At 46.5% G+C, this 21206-nt stretch overlaps 1 protein-coding gene across 2 annotated transcripts in view; it reads right to left on the minus strand.

The window, feature by feature from the left end:
* SLC35F2 (solute carrier family 35 member F2) overlaps positions 1–20868 on the minus strand; it is a 33303-nt gene extending 12435 nt beyond the window's left edge. For both annotated transcript variants that reach the window (XM_073320315.1, XM_073320402.1), the window contains exons 1-4: positions 20667–20868; positions 8802–8977; positions 7840–7967; positions 1677–1836 (exon numbers count right to left, since the gene is read on the minus strand). In XM_073320315.1, the coding sequence (XP_073176416.1) occupies positions 1677–1836; positions 7840–7967; positions 8802–8977; positions 20667–20803 (601 nt within the window). In that variant the 5' untranslated portion in view covers positions 20804–20868. The remainder of the gene's footprint in view (positions 1–1676; positions 1837–7839; positions 7968–8801; positions 8978–20666) is intronic.
* Positions 20869–21206: the final 338 nt, after the last annotated feature.

A 21206-nucleotide genomic window follows, 5' to 3' on the forward strand; every position in this document is an offset into this window, starting at 1 on the left:
TATTTGCAGCCTGAATTTGTCTCGCTTTAGCTTCCAGCCATTGGATTGTGTTATACTTTTCTCTGCTAGATTGAAGAGCCCATTATCAAACATTAGTCATGCTTACTAATGTCAAGCAGCACTACGACTACACCTTCACTACAAAAAAGATGTCTTTTTACATCGAGATAGCTATCACACTCACTGTAAAATCCTGGTGGAGACAAGGCACGAGGCGGTTTTACCTCCATGTAGCTAGTCGAGGTCAAACTACACCTCCCACCTGAGGTTTACCTTGACTCGTTTCTGCTAGGATTTACACTGAGATAGCTAAAAGCTGTGTAGTGTAGACAAAGCCTAAGTCATACGAAAAGACCCACTGACATCAATGAGACTGGTTGTGTAAGTAGGTGCTATTCAGTGTATTTAACAGATGCATATCTGGGCCCACTATACGTTTTTTAATTGGACTAAAGACATGTTGATACGTTAACTCTAGACAAAGAGTACTCATCCACACTCTCTTTGGTTTGCAATAGTACTAATTACTTGAAGTTTTAATTAACTCCAGAATCTAAAGGACAAGGTTTTATTTGAGGAGAGGTTAAAAGAGATAAACATACACATAGGCCACAGTACTCAGCTGCACCCAATAAGTGCTGTACACAGCAGGGTTGCCAACAGTCCCTTATTACAAGGGAGCTCCCTTATTTTTTCATCTCTGTACAACAAGATTGGGAGTTGCTGAGTGCTGCAAAAAGCTGCAAGAAATACCCCTGGCGAAGGTAGATAAGTACTGCTTATTATTAATAATGATCATTAATAATGATATCAGAAGGCGGGGTGGGGCAGGGGTACGAAGAAAATGGTCCCTTATTCTTGAAATACAATGTTGACAACCCTAGGTAATGGGCAAGCTGCAAAGGAGCTCTCTGTGGCTCCCTAATGCTGGAGCTGGCTTGAGATTGTTTTGGCCCCAGCATAGTTTAGAGCAGCCCTAATGCTGCTGTAACCGATGCCCAGTTGGCTGTTGGCCTCAAGGGGCCAGCCTTCCTGTCCACACATCCTCCATCCCCAGCATGCCCCTGACACCGGCTTCTATGCCACGCAGGGATTCCCTTATGCAAGCAGTATCTCCAGCTGCAGAGAGCTGCTAGCCTTCTGGCCCCTTCATGCCTTTGGAGTGGTAAGATAGGATAGGAGCAGGTCTTAGTGAACTTGGGTTTAGATCCTCAAAGGTATTTAGGTGCCTAACTCCCAATGAAATCAATGGGAGTTAGGCACCTAAATACCTTTGAGAATCTTGGCCTCATTCTTTGAGGCAGTAGCATTAACCCAGGTCTGCAGGCAAACGGATACCACCATCCCCATAAGTCTGAATACAAGCCCTCAAATACTGTCTTTGGGGACCGAGGAGCTACTACACTTCAATAAACGAACCAAAAGTGGGAGTGTTGTTCTCCAGGACAAGTAGAAGGGCATCCTGTAACATATGGCTCCACCTCCATGTCTGCAGTCTGAAAAGACAGAAGTCCTAGAGTTTGGAAGGGCATTAACCTGAAATAGAGGGTGTCACCCTGGAATAGAGCCAAACCCATTCACCATGAGTTTTCTCTTCTTTTGTCTCCCCTTTGAAAGTAAGAATGTCATGAAACCCATGTTTCCACACTCTGTCCAGATGATAACCAATTCCTTACCTTCACCGTTCTGCCTCCCAGCTAATATGTCTGCACCAACCATTGTTCCCACACCCAACAGGCAGACAGCAACAGCTATGAAATGGATGAGTCTGTATCTTGCGCGCAGAATGAACCATGAAAGAGCCATCAACACAGGGATCCCAAAGCAGTCCAGGAGCTACGTGTACATAGAAACAGTTTTTAATTAGAAACCTGCCAAAAAAAATCTTGACTTCACCATCCAGAGGGCAAACATGGACTTTATACTCCACCAGAGTACATGAAGAGTAAGCCTATGCCAGTCAATGAAGTTACACCAGTGTAAAGCCAGTTTAGGTCAGAAGGGAATCAGGCCCACAAATTTTGCCATCAAAGCCATTATGTGACTTAGGCAGGTGTGGATGCTACTGAGTTGAAAGTCTCTCGTATCTGTAAACTAAGTGTACTATATTCATGATGGGTCTGCTCACCTCCGCTATCATTAGGAGTGAGAGCGTTGAAAGTGTTGCTGCTAAACTCAAGTTCCTCCAGGGGCCACTGAACTACTAGAAAGAGGATTTTTGTTTGGATTTCATTTTTTCCTCTTTTTATGTGGTTTTATTTTGCCACGCTAAAGTGGCTAAATCTGGTCATGCTCATCTGAGTTTTTTTCTTTTTCCCCTTTTCTACTTTGGAATCAGAACTATGGGCTAGATTCTGATCCCAGTTACACCAGTGAAAATCTGAAGTAAATGCAGTAAAAAGAATGGAGTTATTGCAGCTTTGTCCCATTCTGACTGAGACCAAAATCTGGCCCTGCATTTTTAAAACGGGTTCTGCTGAAAAAGCTATGTTTTGTTTAATTTAGTGCTACTGAAAGGAAAGGTGTAAAGAATTTTTGAGGGGAACAGTTATCCCACAGCCAGTTTCCAAAGCCTCCTGTTTCTTCCAGAAAACATCTACAATACAGCAATGCATTATCAGTCCAAAACGCTGTAGTATACTCAAAACTGAAAATTGGGTTGCAGCATAAAACAGATTGAATGTAACAGAAAATTAAATAACACAAGGAACATTGTCCCAATTGTATTAGTCATTTTTTATATTTAATTCAGTAAAAAAAAAACCACCTTTCCTGTTGGAATTTGCCAGAAACTGATGTGGACTTTCTAGTCTGCCTTAATGGATGCCATAGAAAGTGAGGGTCATGGGACTATAGCCGAATTCAGGTCCAACTTCCCACAGAGCCCTGTACATTGTGCTTCAAATCACTGAAACTTATCAGAACTAAAACATAGGTATTAAAAACTGATCTCCTGGAGTCACATCCAAACATAAGTGCTAAATCAATGGGAAGTCTCACATAAGTACCATGATCAAGATTTAGCCCTCCGTACTTAATGTTCACTGTTACTTTTTACCTTTCTAAATACACCATTTCAGTGTTTTATTCTGCACTCCTGTTACTGAAGTGTGATTACCACTTAGAAAAGCAAGGCTGCAAAATGACTTTTGTTTATAACCCCATGTTTTCACTTGCTCATAACTATACAGAGTATTTCAACTAAAATCAAGACAGCAGAAAGAGGAATTGTCACAGGTTAAATTTTAATTGGGCTTCATAAATCACATGCTCCATCTAATCCTGCTATCAGTTTTTTCTCTGTTCCCTGGATTCTCTCCAGTTTGCCCTATTTGAGAAGCAAAAGCAAAGCTGTCTAGAAATGTCCCTTTCACTGTTAATAGACAAACGCGGTCACCATTTCACTAGTTTTCTAATCATTATACAGTCCTCCAGCCAAGACAGAAAAAAATCATTTTTAAAATAAAAAATGTAATAGATTTCTAAGCCCAGAAGGGACCATGGGATGATCTATTCTGACCTCCATAGAATTTTAGCCAGTGTTTCCAACATCTAGCCCAATAACTCCAATAACTTGTAGTTGAGCTAGAACACATCTTTTAGAAAGAGTTCCAATCTTGATTTAAACATCCAAAGGATGGGTAATTTTTCTTGGTAATGTTTCAGTGGTTAATCACCCTCAGTTAAAAAAAAATCTTATTTCCAGTTTGAATTTTTCCAACTTCAACTGGATCTTATTATGTCTTTTTCTACTAGATTATAGAGCCCTCTAGTATAAGATATCATCTTCTAGCACCATAATCGGAGAAGGGCAAAGCAGCTGAAGTATAGCAGTGAATCTGGCCAACTGATGTCACTGGGATTACTTATAAGAATAAGGGTTCATACTATAGCACTCTAAGACACCTGTGGGGAAGTAGGCAATTGACGTTTGGAGTTATTGCTACTAGCACCTCAGCAAACTCTCTGTTGCTGTTCAATTCTGCCCTCCTTTTTTATCGGGAGGACAAAAATGACCCTCCAATTTGATTTACCAGATGTTCTGTCTCAGCTCAGTTTTGGCCACACTTTATACTGAGGTTTCATTTATAAACAGCTAATAGATGTTTTAATAAATGGTTAGTCAATTATTACAGATTCAGAGATCCCAACAGGTCAATAGGTTGCTTATAACCATTATAACACCTTCAACTAATGTGCTTATAAATATCTATAATAGATAATACTCTTGTCTATAACATGTTGATAACATCTATAATTATTCAGAAACCATTTATAAATGGGCCCTTAATATAAAGCGATCTTTCTTTCAATATTGCATATTTTGTGCTGTGAAGTATATGGTCAAACAACTTGTTTCCGTTATCAGCTCAGCTAGACGATGGCATGAAATTAAAACATGTCCTTGTTACAATTCTAATTTCCACTGGCATTGTCTGAACTGTGGCAGGATAAACCATTGCACATGTGCACCAAAATCCTTTTTTCTTTATCTACCAGGAAATAGCAGTTGCCATCTCAATGTTATCGCTGTAAAAATCTACAAGATCCTTCCTTGGCAGTACAAACATCTGCTAAACTAAAGAAAATAGTTTTGCTTTTCCATTGTTGAAAGCATGTGGAAGTTTCCCACTGAGTGGAAGTTTCCCACTGAGAAGAATCATGAGGCTGATCTCAAGCTCCATCGATTCACTGATGCACAGAGGATCCTGAACTTGCTTTAAGGGGGCAGCCCACTGGGCCATTTTGTCAAGTAGCCTGTCTCCAGCAGTGACCAGGGCCTTGGGGAAATTCAGCACCAGAAATAGGGCTAAACGTTATGGCTCGGGCCTCTCTCTGTATTTTAAACACCTCTTTCTCCCCGCCTGGCTCATTCACGGTCATATTCCCAGATGCAGGCCAGACCAGTGAGGGGCTGTGTCACCACGGCCCCTGCAACCTTGGGTGCCTCAAAGTGCTTTGCTGTTGTAGCTCCCAACCTGGGCTGCACACAAACAGCCAAACAGTATGCACGTTCTCACCCCGAGTATCTGTGTATAGCTACACCCCTGGTCCAGCAACTCTGACCCCAGCAGCCTGTCAGCAACACACCAGTCACACTTTGGCTTCCCTCACCCTTGGTTACTACTTGCAGGGTGGATCCCAACACAGTCCCAGTCCCAAAATTTCCCAGAAATGTCTGTTCTGCACTGCCTCTTTACTCCTGAGGAAATTCTGCACCAAAAAAATTAATATTCTGTGACAAAAAATTAAATATTCTATGCATAATATTTTAAAATTCTGCAAAATTCTGCACATTGTATGTGTCAAAATAACACAATATAATCACACCATTTTCAACTATTTGCTGACAAGTATTTTGAAATAAATTACCAAAATAATTGAAAATGGTGTGATTATATTGTTATTGTGTTTGTGTGTTATTTTGACAATTAAAATATGCAGAACTTTGCAGAATTTTAATTTTTTAAATTTTTTGGTGCAGAATTACCTCAAGAGTTCCAGGGTTCTGTGTGGCGCAATCTGGGTGTGGGCAGCTTGGTAGGGGTTCTGGGTGCAGGAGGAATGGGACTCTGTAGGGGACTCCAGGTGAAGGTGGTTAGGGTTTGGGTAGGGGACTGGGGGAGTGGGTCTTGGTGGGGGGGTCTGGGGAGCTCCTGATGCAGAGGGTGAAGCTCGGCAGGGTGGGAGCTTGGACAAATCAGTGGGGGGGTTCTGGGTGCGAGGGGCTCCTGATGCAGAGGAGGCTCAGGGAGAGGGGGGTTCTGGGTGCATGTGTGGGGGGAAGGGTCACTGTACAGGGAGCTGCTTCCCCTGTCCACCTAAACCCAGTGCATTTCCCCCACACACACACCCAGCCCCCGCCACTGAGCCTCACCCCGCCACACACCTGGAACACCCCCCTCCCCGCCCCCGAGCCAGATCCCCACCACAGTGCAGGGCTTCCTGCAGCCAGGGTAAATTTCTGGGGCTTGATCTGACCCAGCCCCTGCTGCTTCATGCAGGGAAGGGAGAAGGGGAAGGGGAACTCTCTCTCCATCCTCTTCCCGCGCTCTCTCCCCCAGCTGGAATTAACAGTCTCTAGTTTGCTGGGGCATGCCCAGCGCAAACAGAGCATCTGAGCTGCCTGGAAGGGGTGAGTGAGTACTGGTGCAGCTTCTCTTTGCTTCCCCGCAGAAACCATTTTCTGCAAGGAAGCAAAGGGAATTCAGGGGGCATTTTTCTGCTGCACTGCAGTTGCACAGCATTTCCCCAGGAGTATCTCCTGGACAGTTCCAATATTAAAGGTTTATTGTCCCTGTAAAGGGTCAATAATCAACAGTTTGCTACTTTAACTGGAGTTACCAAACAGTTCAATTTATACACGGCACTGGATTGGCTTATTTTAAAAAATAAAACAAGTTTATTACAAAAGAAGATAGGATTTTTAAGTGAATTCAAGTACAGGAGATGAAAGTGAAAACATAAATCTAAAAATCTAAAACCTAATCTAGCAAATTTTGGGTCCAGGCTTTGTTTAAGATGGCCTTTCTCACCCACAGTCTTCCAGAAAGATGATGACTGACCCTTTCCTTGGTCAGGATCTCTCCCAGAGGCTCAAAGGCCTTGGACACTTTGTCTCCTTAGGTGAAGGAGAGAGATATAACGTGGGGTTCTCGGCCCCTCTCTTGTATAGTCCAGTGAACTTCTGAAGGTTATCCCAAAGCAAAGTTTAATCAAACTGTAAAGAAGGTGACAGGGAATGTGGTGGTGAAGAAGGCGCCATTATCTTCCTTCTCACCTGTGTTTGCTGAAATGCAAATTTTGCTTTGTCTCCTGTCATTTCCTCCCCCTGCTGTCCCGAGGACCCTGTTTACTACTCATGTCACACATTCCTTTGTTTAGGGTAGGCCTGTTTAACAACTTCTGCCTGGGCAGGGCTATGTGGGTTGGAAAGTATGCTAATAATATCATACAGGGGGATTTCATAATATTACATATAATATTGCTCCTTACATTTCACCACCATGATATTATTGACAAGCCTCGTGATACCTCACAGGCCTATTTAGTACTAAGATTATTACAGTGGTGCATAAGGTGTGAATACAGGGTTGCTTTCAGTCACACTCACAAATCTCTGTCTCTGCTGAAGCTCCTTAGGGTGTGGCTGACTCCCGTGCAGCTGCTCGAGCAGAAGGGTGTGAAAGGAACCTTCCCATTCTCCTCACATTAAGGGGCAGCCACAGCTGCAGTCCTTGCTCTCCCCTGTGTCCTGGGACTGCTCCCTGCAGTGCTCCTTTGATGCGGGTACAAGCCGCATCAAAACAGGGTGAAGAAGAACAGGAGGCAGGTGGGATGATGGCCCTGCTCCCACTCCACACTGGTCAGAAATACTGGTTGACCGAGGATGAGAATGCACCCACCTAAGTGTCGTGCAACAGGTGTGCCCCACTGTGTTACAATGCTTCCCAGAGCTCCTTGGGGCAGGGACAGCACCACCCTGCCCCCAACAAAGGCCTTTGCCAGAGAGACACAATCTGGCCCAAATCCTTGTTTTGCACCACCCAGGAAATGGAGCTGTTGTCAGCAAACTCTTAAAAACGCGTTCTATCAAACGAATAAGAGCTGTACTCAAGAGACTTGGCACTGGATACCACAAGCAAATGTTCACTGCTTCCCAGAAGTATTACTCATGGCACAGCATGCTCCACTCCCCAGACTGCAGAGAGGACTCCATATATTGACAATCTTTTCCATTTTAAAACAGTTCCATATTTGTTCTATAAAAATCTCATGATAATAACAGATTCAAACGGATTTAAAAGCAGCAAATCAGAAAGGGAAAAGGACCCATACCTGAACGCTCGTTAGGGTTGTATACTGGTAAGCCTTTACAATTGTGTAATTAGCTTCGACATCCACTAGTGCCAACAGAATATACTTCCACCATTTCTTTTTCAGAATTTGCAAAAGGTTGTCACTGCCTGGTTAGAGAAAACTTCAGTCAATATACGTTTGTTTCAAAAGGAATGCTGAATGTTTTTTAAGGTATATCTGATATTACTGTGTTTGGTTCTAGTTGGCCCATCTGAATTAAGATAAAGTAGAAACAGACCGCAGCCCACAGACAGGCAATAGAAATGATTAAAGGCATAGAAAGATTTCCATTTGAAAAGAAACTGACAAGACTAGGGCTGTTTAAAGAGAAGATGAATAAGAAAAGCAGCAGCCTCAGGACTGCTCTAATTTATTCAAAAGGCTGAGCATAGCCCTATATAGCCCCGAATACAGGAAGTGCAAAGGTATCTTAAAGCTGCCTTTGCCATCACATCCTCCCTCTTCATTCCTGCCAGAAGTATAGGAATTCAGTAACTGAGAATTAGGTCCACAGACTTCAGTGGGGTTCTGTACAAGTAAAGGGGTCCACTCGTGCTTATCTGAAGGCAGGGTCAGAGCCATAAAATTGCCAGCTTCTCACTATGCTATCACTGATACTTTAAAATATATACAAAATGGGTTTTTTTAACTAATTATGAAACAAATAAAACCTCCTTTGCTCTCCCCACAATATTCAGGTGAATTCACACTTCTACAGCACAATCCTGCTTCTACTGGAGTCATTGGGCATTTTACCATTGATGTCAGTGGGTGCAGGAGTGGACCCCTACTTTTATGATATCTCTCATATCTCTCATGGTGTTCAGTTGGCCCATACTTCACAGAGTGCATGTCTCACTGTTTTAGTGCATTAATCTGAAAAGTATGCAAGGAAAACAGAGTTTTATCAACCAAAATCCCTCCCACAGTATTTCACATACCTCTCCTAAATGCCAACATAGTCGTATAAACTAGAAGAAGCAAACAATAGTTGATAAAACTTTGTAGCATTGGAGTGTTCACTTTGTAGTGTTCTGCTAAATACTGGCTTGCAACAGCAGTCCCACAGATAAACAAGGAAAGCATCTGACCCAGCGCAAGTGTTTTCAAAATATGACTGTAAATGTAAAAGAAAAATGTAATTAATTTAGAATTAAAAAAATATTAATTATCTTAATATTTACAGAAAAAAATCAGAAGCCGTTTCTTCCAAGCTAGTTCTTTCTTCCACTCCCTTTCATTAGCTCCTCAGCTCATACACGTTGTTGAAACCAGTTTTTAGCGCACCTCCTACTTACACATGCACATGGGGCCCTGTCTACACGGGAAGCATTTTCTAACCTCATACAGTCTTGGAACCCGTTCAGTAAAAATAGATCAAGCCAACTTAAATCACCTAAAACTGAGTCCATACTATCTCTTTAAATAATTTTAAATTCAGTTTAGCTGAAGTGGTTTTAAAACCAAGCAGAGAATATCTCCAGTGTAGCTAGGTATTCTGATACCAAGGGCCTATGGTCTATTCCTTGCTCTGCACCGACTTCCTGTGCCACCTAAACTCTCTGTGCCTCAGTTACCCAAACCATAAAAGAGGGATAATACTTATCTAACTCAAGCATCCTGTGAGACTCAATTCCTGAGTGACTTGAAGTCAGCTGAGACATTTGGAGGGAAGGTGCTACAGAAATGCAAAGTGTTATTATTAGGTGTGGATATGTTTGCTATTTTCCATCACATTCCACTGCAGTTCTTGATGGTGATTAGAACGAACACTTCCTGCGCAAGCATTGCTTTAACTCACATGCCTCTTCCTATGCCCAGCTAAAACTAGGGAAAGGGTTCTAGCCCACTTTGGTTTTCAAGCACGTTATCTATTTAATTCAAAGTAGTTTTGAGCTTTGTTGTATTTCTAGACATTCAAAGTTAATATATCAAATTATATTCCTAGCCTAGTTCACAGGCTGGTTATGTTGGTGACATTCTGTCTATTCTATTCAGTGTAGGATATTAAATCTCACTCATCACTGCAGTATCTGAGCTCCTTCCAGTTGTGCATTAAGCAACACAACTACACATCTGTCATGTGTGGTTTATTCTCTCTTCCTCTCCCCAGACACAGAAATATGTGCAGTGGCATGCCTTGTTGTGATAAGGGTTTTGTTGTTGTTTTGGTTTTGGGGAGAGTGGTGGGGAGCTAATAAATATACCTGTTGCTATCTATGTTTGAAAAGGCAAGCTCAAAGAAAAGTGCCTTGCACTTGGGAGTGAAAGATGGTGAGGTTTGTGATGCTTCTTAGTTTCTGGGGGTATTCATTCCACAATCTCAGATCATGCGGTCTCCTGCACAGATGAGTTTTAGTGCTAAGAACTCCCATGTACCAGAGGAGTGGTGTTGTCAGCCACCATCTTTGTCCTGGAGCTTTAGTCGATCTTTTAGATATACTGGCCATGGAGTGCTCTGAGCACAAGGACAAAGACCATGAACTTGATTTGAAATTCTATGATCGTTGAATGCTTGAAGTTGGCAATATTGCAAAGATACAGCCAGGTTTTCATGTACATCACAAAACAATGTGGTTGTTGAAAACTGTCTGACTATGGGCTTGTATTCACAGCTGAGCTAACTCGAGTGTTGCCCCAGTAAGGGTTTTTCTACAATCAGAGGAGTGACTGCAGCATGGGTAGACATAGCTAAGCTGGCTTTGATCTAGCTAGTTTGAATCACAAATAACAGTGAAGCCAAAGCAGCTTGGCTGGCAGCACATGTGGTAGAAGCCTACCCAGGACCCTGGGACGTAATCATGCGGCTAGCCTATGCTGCCACAGTTTTTGTAGCATGAGAAGACCTATGCCAAAGCCCTGGGCACCATGTCTACACTACTACTGGTAGCTGTGCTAGCTATATTAAAGCTTGCACGGGTATGCTTACCTGTGCTACAATCACATCTTCGTTTGCTGTGTAGGCACACGGGTACCTCTGAGCTGCAGCTGCAGGACATGCAGATGTCCCGGCATTAAGCTAGCTAGCTCACTAAAAACAGCAGTGAGAGCGTGGGCTTCAGCTTGGGCTAGCAATGCAAGTACATGCTTAGAATCATAGAATCATAGAATATCAGGGTTGGAAGGGACCTCTGGAGGTCATCTAGTCCAACCCCCTGCCCAGAGCAGGACCAATCCCCAACTAAATCATCCCAGCCAGGGCTTTGTCAAGCCTGACCTTAAAAACTTCAAAGGAAGGGGATTCCACCACCTCCCTAGGTAACACATTTCAGTGTTTCACCACCCTCCTAATGAAAAAGTTTTTCCTAATATCCAACCTAAATCTCCGCCACTGCAACTTGAGACCATTACTACTTGTCCTGTCATCTGCTATCACTGAGAATAGTCTAGATCCATCCTCTTTGGATCCACCTTTCAGGTAGTTAAAAGCAGCTATCAAATCCCCCCTCATTCTTCTCTTCCGTAGACTAAACAATCCCAGTTCCCTCAGCCTCTCCTCATAAGTCATGTGTTCCAGACCCCTAATCATTTTTGTTGCCCTTCACTGGACTCTCTCCAATTTTTCCACATCCTTCTTGTAGTGTGGGGCCCAAAACTGGACACAGTACTCCAGATGAGGCCTCACCAATGTCGAAAGGAGGGGAACGATCACGTCCCTCGATCTGCTGTCAATGCCCCTACCTATACAATCCAAAATGCCATTGGCCTTCTTGGCAACAAGGGCACACTGTTGACTCATATCCAGCTTTTCGTCCACTGTCACCCCTAGGTCCTTCTCTGCAGAACTGCTGCCTAGCCATTCGGTCCCTAGTCTGTAGCTGTGCATTGGATTCTTCCATCCTAAGTGCAGGACTCTGCACTTCTCCTTGTTGAACCTCATCAGATTTCTTTTGGCCCAATCCTCCAATTTGTCTAGGTCCCTCTGTATCCTATCCCTACCCTCCAGCGTATCTACCACTCCTCCCAGTTTAGTGTCATCCGCAAACTTGCTGAGGGTGCAATCCACACCATCCTCCAGATCATTAATGAAGATATTGAACTTGGGGGGTCAGGCAGGCTTGTGCAGCCCACGCTGCCATATCCTCACTGCTATTTTTAGCGAATTAGCTAGATTAAAGCTACCAGATAACTCACACTCCTGGCTGCACTGTACACTAACCCCAAGGGTATTTCTTCTACACTGCAGTCAGCACATGTAGACGTACCCCAGATAGCTTTGAGCTAGCTGGCTCAAATCACAGTAGCAATGAATCCGCAGCAGCATAGGCTAGCCACTCGAATACATACATACCCAGGGTCCTGGATGGGGTTGTGCAGCCCTTGCGGCCACTCAACCTGCTGTGGCTTCACTGCTATTCTTATTCGAGCTTGCTGGATCAAAACCATCTTGGGTATGTCTACTCTATACACTGTCGTGCGGACATACTCAAGAACCCCAAAACTGACTGCATGCTTTTAACTCAAGTTGGCTGGCCCATGATGGGGTACAGGCGACAGCTCAAGTTACCAAAACTCATCAGCTGCTAATGCAATCACTAATACAATTATTTTGTGCTGTTCTAGTGTCATTTTGCAATTATTTTGCACTCAAGCTAAGCTAATTCAAGAGGAGTTAACTTGAGTTAACTGCAGTGAAAACACAGTTTTAGGAAAAAGAAAAGGAGTACTTGTGGCACCTTAGAGACTAACAAATTTATTTGAGCATAAGCTTTTGTGAGCTACAGCTCACTTCATCGGATGCATTCATAGTTTTAGGGTATGTCTAAACTGCAGTTGGGAGGTGTAATTCCGGTCTGGGTAGACATACATGTTCTAGCTCTGAACACCTTAGTACAGCAAAAATATAAGGGCCTGTCTACATTTGAAATGCTGCAGTGGCACGATGCCTGGTGGCAATGAAAGTTGCGATCTTGTACACTCACAACCCATAGGGCCAGTGCCACACAGAGTAGTCACCATAAATGTACAGCAAGCATGCCAACATTATTAGCTGCAATGTTGGTGACATATGCACAGATGTGCAGCAAGCATCACACGGTTCCTAACAGGCCCCCAAACTGCAGCGCCAGGTTGAGTGCAGTACACCAGAGCACATTACTTTGGCTTGCTGTTACAGTGCTCTTTCAAAGCCTCCCTACACCGTATAGCTCCTCGTTGAGTTTGTCCAATAGCCCTTGTCTTTGTGCAGTGTTGTTGTAGCCGTGATGGTCCCAGGATATTAGAGTTTGAACAGCCAGAGACACAAGGGCTTTAGAGAGACAGGGTGGGTGAGGTAATATCTTTCATTGGACCAACTTCTGTTGGTGAGAGAGACAAGCTTTCGAGTTTACATAATCTCTTCTTCACGGCTGGGAAACTTGAGTGTCACACCTAAATTCAAGGTTCAACAGATTGTTTAGTATAAGTAGTTAACACATATTTCAAGGAACCACTCAAGGTGAAATGGCCCATTAAGACCACTCCAGTCACAGGAAGGAAAGGAAGCCAGGAGGCAGGGGGTCCCGCCCTCTGACGTAAGGGAGAAGGAAGAGAAGAAGCAGGAAAGAAGTAATCCAGAAGTGACATCAGTAAGGTCAGGGAAGCTGCAGACCTTGACTGATTGGTAAAGTGCCCTTGGCAGGTTCCTCTACAAACCACTGCAGAGTGGTACTGTTTGGGGCGATGAATTAGAAGACTGCCTGGATCACTGCAGGAGTGACAGGGTCAGGGCAGTGGATGTGAGGAATGCCTGATGCCACTTGAACAGAAGAGACTTTGAAGGACTTTACCCTGGAAGGGGAAACCGCTGAGTGACCTGGCTGGAGGACAGAGTCACAAAGAGGCAGCAGCAGCTCCTATAGCGAGAGCGGGGCTGCAGACTGGGAGAAAGAGACAGTGGACAATGGAAGGAAGGGGCATTGGCCTGGCAGAGCTAATCACCAGAACCACCAGGAGGGGACACCGTTCCATGGTGAATAGAGCCCACATCACAGGTCCTCGTCAAGTATGGGTTGTAGCTGTGGGATGGTAGGTGACAACAAGGTGACAATAAATCCCCTCCGACTACACACCCCTAGTTGTCACCTCCCACCATGACTGTCATTCTGCACCTGCTGAGTTGGTAGTTAAATCTTTCCATGGTGCTGTCAAGATGGCTGGTACACGGCTTCATGAGCCCAGGGCGTAAGGAGTAGGTTGTGTCCCCCAAAGATCACTACTGGCATTTCAACATTGCCAGTTAGCAAAGAAGGTCCCTGCTTGTAGCTGTCTGAACAAGAGAAGCATCATGCAGCTTCCCTGACCAGCAAGCATTGGTGGCAATGAAGTAAATCCCCAGTGATCCAACAGCACTTGCATAAGCATAGAAAATTAACCCTTTCTGTCGATGTACCCTGTGGCAAGGTGCTCTGGGTCCAAACTAGGGATATGTGTACTGTCTATTGCTCCATCCATGATGTCCTGCACATTGCTGAAAGTCACAGTCCTGCGTAGCAGGAGACTATTAATGGTCCAGCACACCTGCATCACAACGGCCCTAACTGTGGATTTTCCCACTCCAAAATGACTCCCACGGACAGGTAGCAATCTGCCATTGCAAGTGTCCACAGTGTGATTGCCACTTGCTTCTGCACTATCAGAGTCTGTGCTGGGGCCGAGCCCCATCCCTTGAGGAATAGGCTGAACCAGGCCAGAGAGGCTGTGCGAACCAGCATCCAATCAGTGAAGGCCTGGGGAGAGCCAATCAGGGTGGGGGGAGGGGCAGCCAATCAGGACCGGGCAAGGTCCTATATCAAGGCTGCCCAGCTAGGAAGCAGTGTACTCTCTCCCTGACTGGGAAGGGAGGAGGACTGGCTTCTAAGCAGAAAGGTAGCACTGTGGACAGAGCAGTGCTGGGGAAGGGCAGAAGGCGCTGGGGAGCTCCGGCCAAGGAAAACCCCAGGCTGCAGGCCTTACTGCAGAGGGCTGACCAGGTGTGCAGGGCCGAAGGGGAAGCAGCCCAGGGACAATAGTGTGACAAGGGGAGAGAAGGAGGGCAGAGAGGCTGCTGCTAGAGGGTCCCTGGGTTGGGACCCAGAGTAGTGGGTGGGCCTGGGTCCCCCCTCCTTTCCCCCTTGTACTACACCTGGCTGAGGAGGAGCGTGGCCTGATACAGGCTGTGGCTGGCCCCTGTGACAAAGGGGCTAGACTCAGAGGCTGCAGCCGGCCACTACAGCACGTGCAGATTGTGGACTACTGATAACACCAAATGCCTGGAAGGGGGTGAGGCTGAAGCAGTAGGCACTGCCAGAGGGCAGTGTCCTGAAGAAGACACCGCCAAGCGAGGAGCAACATGGGCCCAAATGCCAGCAGGGTGAGAGATGGATTGGACACCACTAGCAGAGGGCACTCTGCACTAGATAGAGCTAATTCCCTGAGGCTCTGCGGTGGTGAGTCTCAGACCCTGTCACAGAGTCACTCCCAGTTTAGGTGTCCCTGAGTTGGATCGTTGGGGTGAGTTCAGTGCACAGATCCAGGAGTATGGCGTTGCACAGCCAAAGGTTCTGCAGCCACTGCCTGTCATCCCAAATCCGCATCACGATGCGATCCCACCAGTCGGTGCTCATTTCTTGATCCTAGAAGCGGCACTCCACCATCTGCAGATACTCTGTCAATGCCAACAACCACCTTGAATTGGTTCTCATGTCCCATGGCAGTCTGTCTTCCAAGAAATTGCCATGTTCCCTGCAGTTTTTGCGGCTTTGCAAATACCAGAGGACTGGGCCTCCTGTGCTTGCAACGCTCACAACAATAGTGCAGAGCTGTGCAGGCTCCATGCTTCTGTCAGAGATGGCAGACAGCAACAAGTTCCACATGGGTTTGTGGGAAATTGATAACAGGTGTGAAAATTATGGGATGGAGAACATTGCTTTATGGGAAGTTGAACCCTTGCTCCCAGTCACCCTGCCCAACTCACTTATGCCCAAGACAGAGTGCTGAACAGTGGTGGGTTGCTCACTGAATACCCACAATGCAGCACCGCACTGTACATCGACACAAACTCTCCTGATGGGTACACACAGTGCCAGTGCAAGGAGCCAAGTCTGCATGCACACAAGCAATATGCTAACTGCAGCGGCTGTATGCTAACATAACTTGCATCAGCAAAACACTGTAGTGTAGACAGAGCCTTCAGTGTAGAGACACACACACAACTAGGTTGATGCAAGGCATACATCGACCTAACTTTGTAATGCAGACCAGGCCTAAGTGTGGCCGCTGTGGCTCACGTGGTGGCTCAGTTTAGCTGCCTGAAGTACATACCTAGGATCCCGTACAGGACTGTACTCTGGAAGCTAGCCCAAGCCACTGCTTATGCTGCCATGTCAACACTGCTGTTTTTAGCACACTCGTTCAATCAGAGCTAGGACATGCACATCTACCCAACGTGGGAATTATACCTGCTAGCTGCTGTGTAGATGTACCCACAGACTAGCAACTAAGCTTGTGTGAACCCTTGTAACAGCCAGGCAGCTGTAACTCAAAGCAGTTTTTAGTTGTGTTGTGAGGCTAAATTAATTAAAAAGGTCTGCATTGAAGATAGATTATATAAAAATTACATTTTTCTTATTCAAGAGCTCTGCCCGTGTGTATATTTCAGTCAGATCTGCTGGCGGGAGTGCTAATAACAAAACTTACTACTTTTTATTTTTGTTAGCCCTGCACAGCTAGCGTGAGCTGGGTTCTACTCCTTTCAGTGACTCTTCAAAAGAGTTGTTTGGTGTCACCTATGCAAACCTACTGAAAGTTAATGGCATTGCAGAGGTGTCACTGCAGGTCTTTGTTACTGTTGATGATGTATGAAAAAGAAACAGATTGCAGGCTGTGAGTGCAGAGCTGGCAGATAAAAAAAAAAAAAAGTAAGCTGAGCATATTTAACACAGAAGTTATTAGACACTAATAAATATGGAGCCCAACAATGCCTTTTTACAGAGATACTTTTCAGAATAGAAGTGCATTTAATGTTTGTAAAATGTATTAAGAGCCTTGAGATAAAAGTCCAAAATAGTATATGAATTATTATTACAGTTCCTAAAATGGTTCTCTGAGAGTAGATGGCTCTGCATGCATACACTTCAGGGTATATATACTGCCTTTCACAACTTTGCCAAAATTCATCCATAGGAACAAAGAAAACTTTTTTCTTTCCCTTTTTGAGATCCCCATACTTAGCTAGCTTTCAGAAAACAATCCTGCATTGGCAGTGAGATAGTTTGTGCACCACTGATCTAGGCTATGAGGTGTGCCTCTCTGGGCATGGAGGAATGTTTGGGGGGGGGGGCGAGGCGAACAGCGATGCCAGATGGCTCATGCCAGCTCCCACAGGGGGCTGGGGATGGAGCACCACCTACTCCCCAGACTCACCTCAACAGGCTACCCAGTCTGTGGGTCAGTGTCCACGCTGATTTCTGCTTCCACCAGCCTCCACGCCCAGCATTGGCTCTGCCCCCAGAGACTATCATACTTGCCCTCCCCACCCTGAAAACCCTAGAGGGGAGAGACAGAGGGGCAGGTATTGGCCCTGCCCTCGCGATGCAGCCTGGCAACAATATAGAAGCAGCATGCTGCTGAGGAAGCCTTGACTGTGCAGTAATGGGGGGTCACGGACAGATTCTGTTAATGGTAAGGGGGAGCGCAACTGGAAAAGTTTGTGCACCATTGGCCTAGATGACCTAACAGACCTTGTCCACCTCTAACTAAACTAGGGCTGGTTAATTGTTTTTTCCATATGAAGGCTTTTTTTGTTATTGTTGAAAATGAGTTCTTTTCTATATCAGAAATCTTTAGAAAAAACAAAATTTTCACAAACTTTCTGGGGGCTTTTTCATTTTCACAAGATTAGAAAATGAAAAATGTAGTCTCAGTAATGTTGTTTATGATTTATTTATTTCCCACTTCCTTTTCCTTCCTCTTTTGTCTTTCCCCCTTTTTCTGTGGCAAATGGAAAAAGGGGTAAAGATTTGGGAAAATTAAAATGTGGGAAAAATGGGAAGGGTGAAGGAAAAAAAGAGCCCCAAAACATTCAAAAACCTGTAAACCAAAAATTTCTTTTAAAAATTTGAATGAAAAATTCTGAAGTAATTTTCAGTCTATAGGTTTTAAAAAGGAACTTTTGTTATTCAACATGTTTGTGAATATTTTGAAAGAATGAGTTCCTTTTCTTAACCCGTGGAAAGAAAATGACTTCTAAAATTTTAGTGAAGATTTTTCCCATTTGTGTTTTCACCAGATACTAATACTCTCCAATACGAAGCTTGTCTCAGCTGAAGTCACTCGTCAGACACTGAGATGCAAAAGAGATTGTAGTCTTGAGTGTTGTCCTGTGTTAGACACAAAAAGGATCCTCCTTGAGAGACTTGACTCTTAGAAACCTCTCTTGTCATCCTGGCCCGTGATGTTACAATGCTGTAAAAAATGTTCCTACTATGTCGTGGTTCTGGGATACAGACGGATAGATGAGTGGGGATACAGGCCTGATTCTGCAAGGTACAAAGCAGTCTGGTCCTAGTCCAGCAAAACATTTAGGCGCAAAGTTTTAAAAGGTATTTAGGCTTTGCTATAGTCAGCCTTGCAATGCCTCACTGATTTAAGAGCCTTAAGCACTCACTTAAATGAAAGCATCTGAGTAGTTTTTCAGTGGGACTACTGGCATGTTTAAAGTTAAACATATGCTTACAGGCTTTGCCGGATCAGGGCCAGCACATTCCACATCTTACAGGACCAAAGTCACACAGGAAGAGTTAAAAGCAGCCTTTCATGGTGATGGTTCATTTAAGGCAGTGGTCACCAACCGGTCAATCACAATTGACTGGTCGATCCTAGAGGATCTCCCAGTTGATCGCAATCTCTGGTGGAGAAGCGGGGCTGCCGCTAAGGCAGGCTCCCTGCCTGCCCTGGCCCCACGCCGCTCCTGGAAGCGGCCAGTGTGGCCCCAGGGGCAGGGATCTCCCTCCGCACGCTGCTCCTGCCTGCAAGCACTGCCCCCACAGCTCCCATTGGCCAGGAACAGGGAGTTGTGGTGCTTCCAGAGAGGGGCAGCACACAGAGCCAAGTTTCCCCCCCAACGTTCCCCCCCAGGGGCGCATTGGCCCCTTCCAGGAGCAGCGTGGGGCCAGCGTAGGCGGGGAGCCTGCCTTAGCGGCAGCCATGCTACACCACAGACCAGGAGCCACTGGGGGTAAGTGTTGCCCGGCGGGAGGTCACAGCCCAAACCCCAGCCCTGAGCCCCCTCCCGGAGCCAGCATCCCAAACCCACTCCTGCACCCCAACCCTGACCCCACTCCCAGAGTCAGCATCCTGTACCCCCTCCTGCACCCCAACGTTGCCCAACCCCTGACCTCCCTCCCAGACCCAGCATCCCATGCCCCCTCCTGTATCCCAACACTCTGCCCCAGCCTAGAGCCTGTTCCTACACTCAAACTCTCTCCCTGAGCTTGCACCCCTCATCCCCTCCTGCCCCCCAACCCCCTGCCCCAGGCTCTGCCAAGAGCCTGTGCCCCCTCCCGAACCCCAACCTCTTACCCCAGCTCGGTGAAAATGAGTAGGGGGAGGAGCGGGCAATGGGGGGGGATGGAGTGAACAGGGCGGGGCTTTGGGGAAGGGGCAGGGCCTCAGGGAAGGGGAAGATCCTGGGTTGCCCTTACATTCAAAAAGTGATCTTGTCCTAAAAAGGTTGAAGACCACTGATTTAAGGGTATGTGTGACTACACCATACCCAGACTTCACTACTGCAGGTTTTTAAAAGGCAGAAAGATGGATGGGAGATTACATCATGCTTCCCTTCCCCCAGTTTATCCACAGGACACAAAGCGTGAAATCCAGAGTCCATTAAAATCAATGGGACTTTTACCAATAATGTAAATGTGGCCAGAATTGCAGCAAAGGTGGACAGAGTGAGTCTGTTCCCTGTTCAGGTCACTAGCTCTGCCCTGCCACTCCTTCCCAAAAGATTGTTACTACCTTACAGAGACACCAAACAGGGATGAGTGGAGGGGTGAAAGGGGACCCATCAAGGGTTGCCCCTCAAGCACTCATCCCCCTGGTACTGACTTTTTCATGGTAATCCCACTAACTGTAAACTCTGTGCGTGAGCCATTAGCAGGCCTAATTCAGCTTTAGAGCCTGCAGAATATCAGCCCACAAGCCAGGCCCAGGTTACATTGCACCCCGGGGCTGTTTTGTTGCAAAGGGCGGACACGGTGCCAAATCAGGCTGCAATTGTCCATCCTGTTCGCGTGTGGCAACACCCAGTTGGGTGCTCAATAAAGTGGCTGGTAGATCAGGGAAAGGGGGCACGTTTGCTCTGAAGCTGGGGGCACCGATTTAATAGCAAAAGCTACAGAATACCGTGCTTTTCTGTAGCACCTTCCACCCGAGGATCTCCATGCGTTTTACAGCGTCCCCTCAACCCCCCTGGGTCAGCGGCAGCGCTGAGAACTAGTCTCCTGATCCTGCAATTCACCCACAGGCTCGTTCTCCGCCTCCCAAGCAGTCCCGGAGCGGCGCCGCTATTATCCCTGGTGCTGGGGCTTTCCCAGAGAAGCACGTGTAAACGCCCCAGGCAGCCCACACGCGCTGGTAGCTGGGCACAGCCAGGGGGCTGCTCTGAATAGGGTGGCCCTCTGGCGGGGGGGGGGAGGGGGCGATTAGGGCATCCCTTCCAGGAAGGGAGCTCCCCGCTGCCCCATGTGCGGATCACACGTGGCTCAGCCTCGGCAGGGCTCCTCCGGCTCGCAGCAGGGCAGAGACGCGCGGCAAGTCCGCCCGCCGCCTCTGCCCTTTGTACTCACCAAGTGCAGAGTTTGTCTTTGATCCCAAGCAAGAGGCTGCGGGGCGATCTCAGAGGCGCTGCTGCAGCCGCGGGAGCTGCTGCTGTTTCCGACGGTGCCCGCGGGCAGGGGGCATCCTCCGGACCAGCCACGTCCATTGGGAGCCAGACGCCGCCGAGCAGCCGCTGTCTAGAGAGCTGGGTGGGAGGCGAGCGCAGACTGGGAGGAAGGGGGGGTGGGGGGGCGGTGCTAGCGCGCGGCTTCTTTGCTGGCTCAGCTGCTCTGCAAAATCTCTCTCCTGTGCGGGTGGCTTCCGCAGCAGATCATTAACAGTCAGCCGACAAGACCCAAACAATCCAGTCAAGATCGCACGCTGGCATCTCTCTCCGGGGCTGTAACCTGCTCCAGGAGCGGGGAGAGACTTCTGCTCCTCTCTCCTGGCTGATCTGGGGAGCTGCCAGCTCGTCATTTATTCCCTCCTTTTCTACCTGCAGGTGAGGTTGCACAATGCTTTTAGTTCTCGTTTTTCCCCTCCCAGGTGTCTTTAGGGCAGAGGAGGCC

The sequence above is a fragment of the Lepidochelys kempii genome, chromosome 1 (assembly GCF_965140265.1).
Source record: "Lepidochelys kempii isolate rLepKem1 chromosome 1, rLepKem1.hap2, whole genome shotgun sequence".
NCBI lineage: Eukaryota > Metazoa > Chordata > Testudines > Cheloniidae > Lepidochelys > Lepidochelys kempii.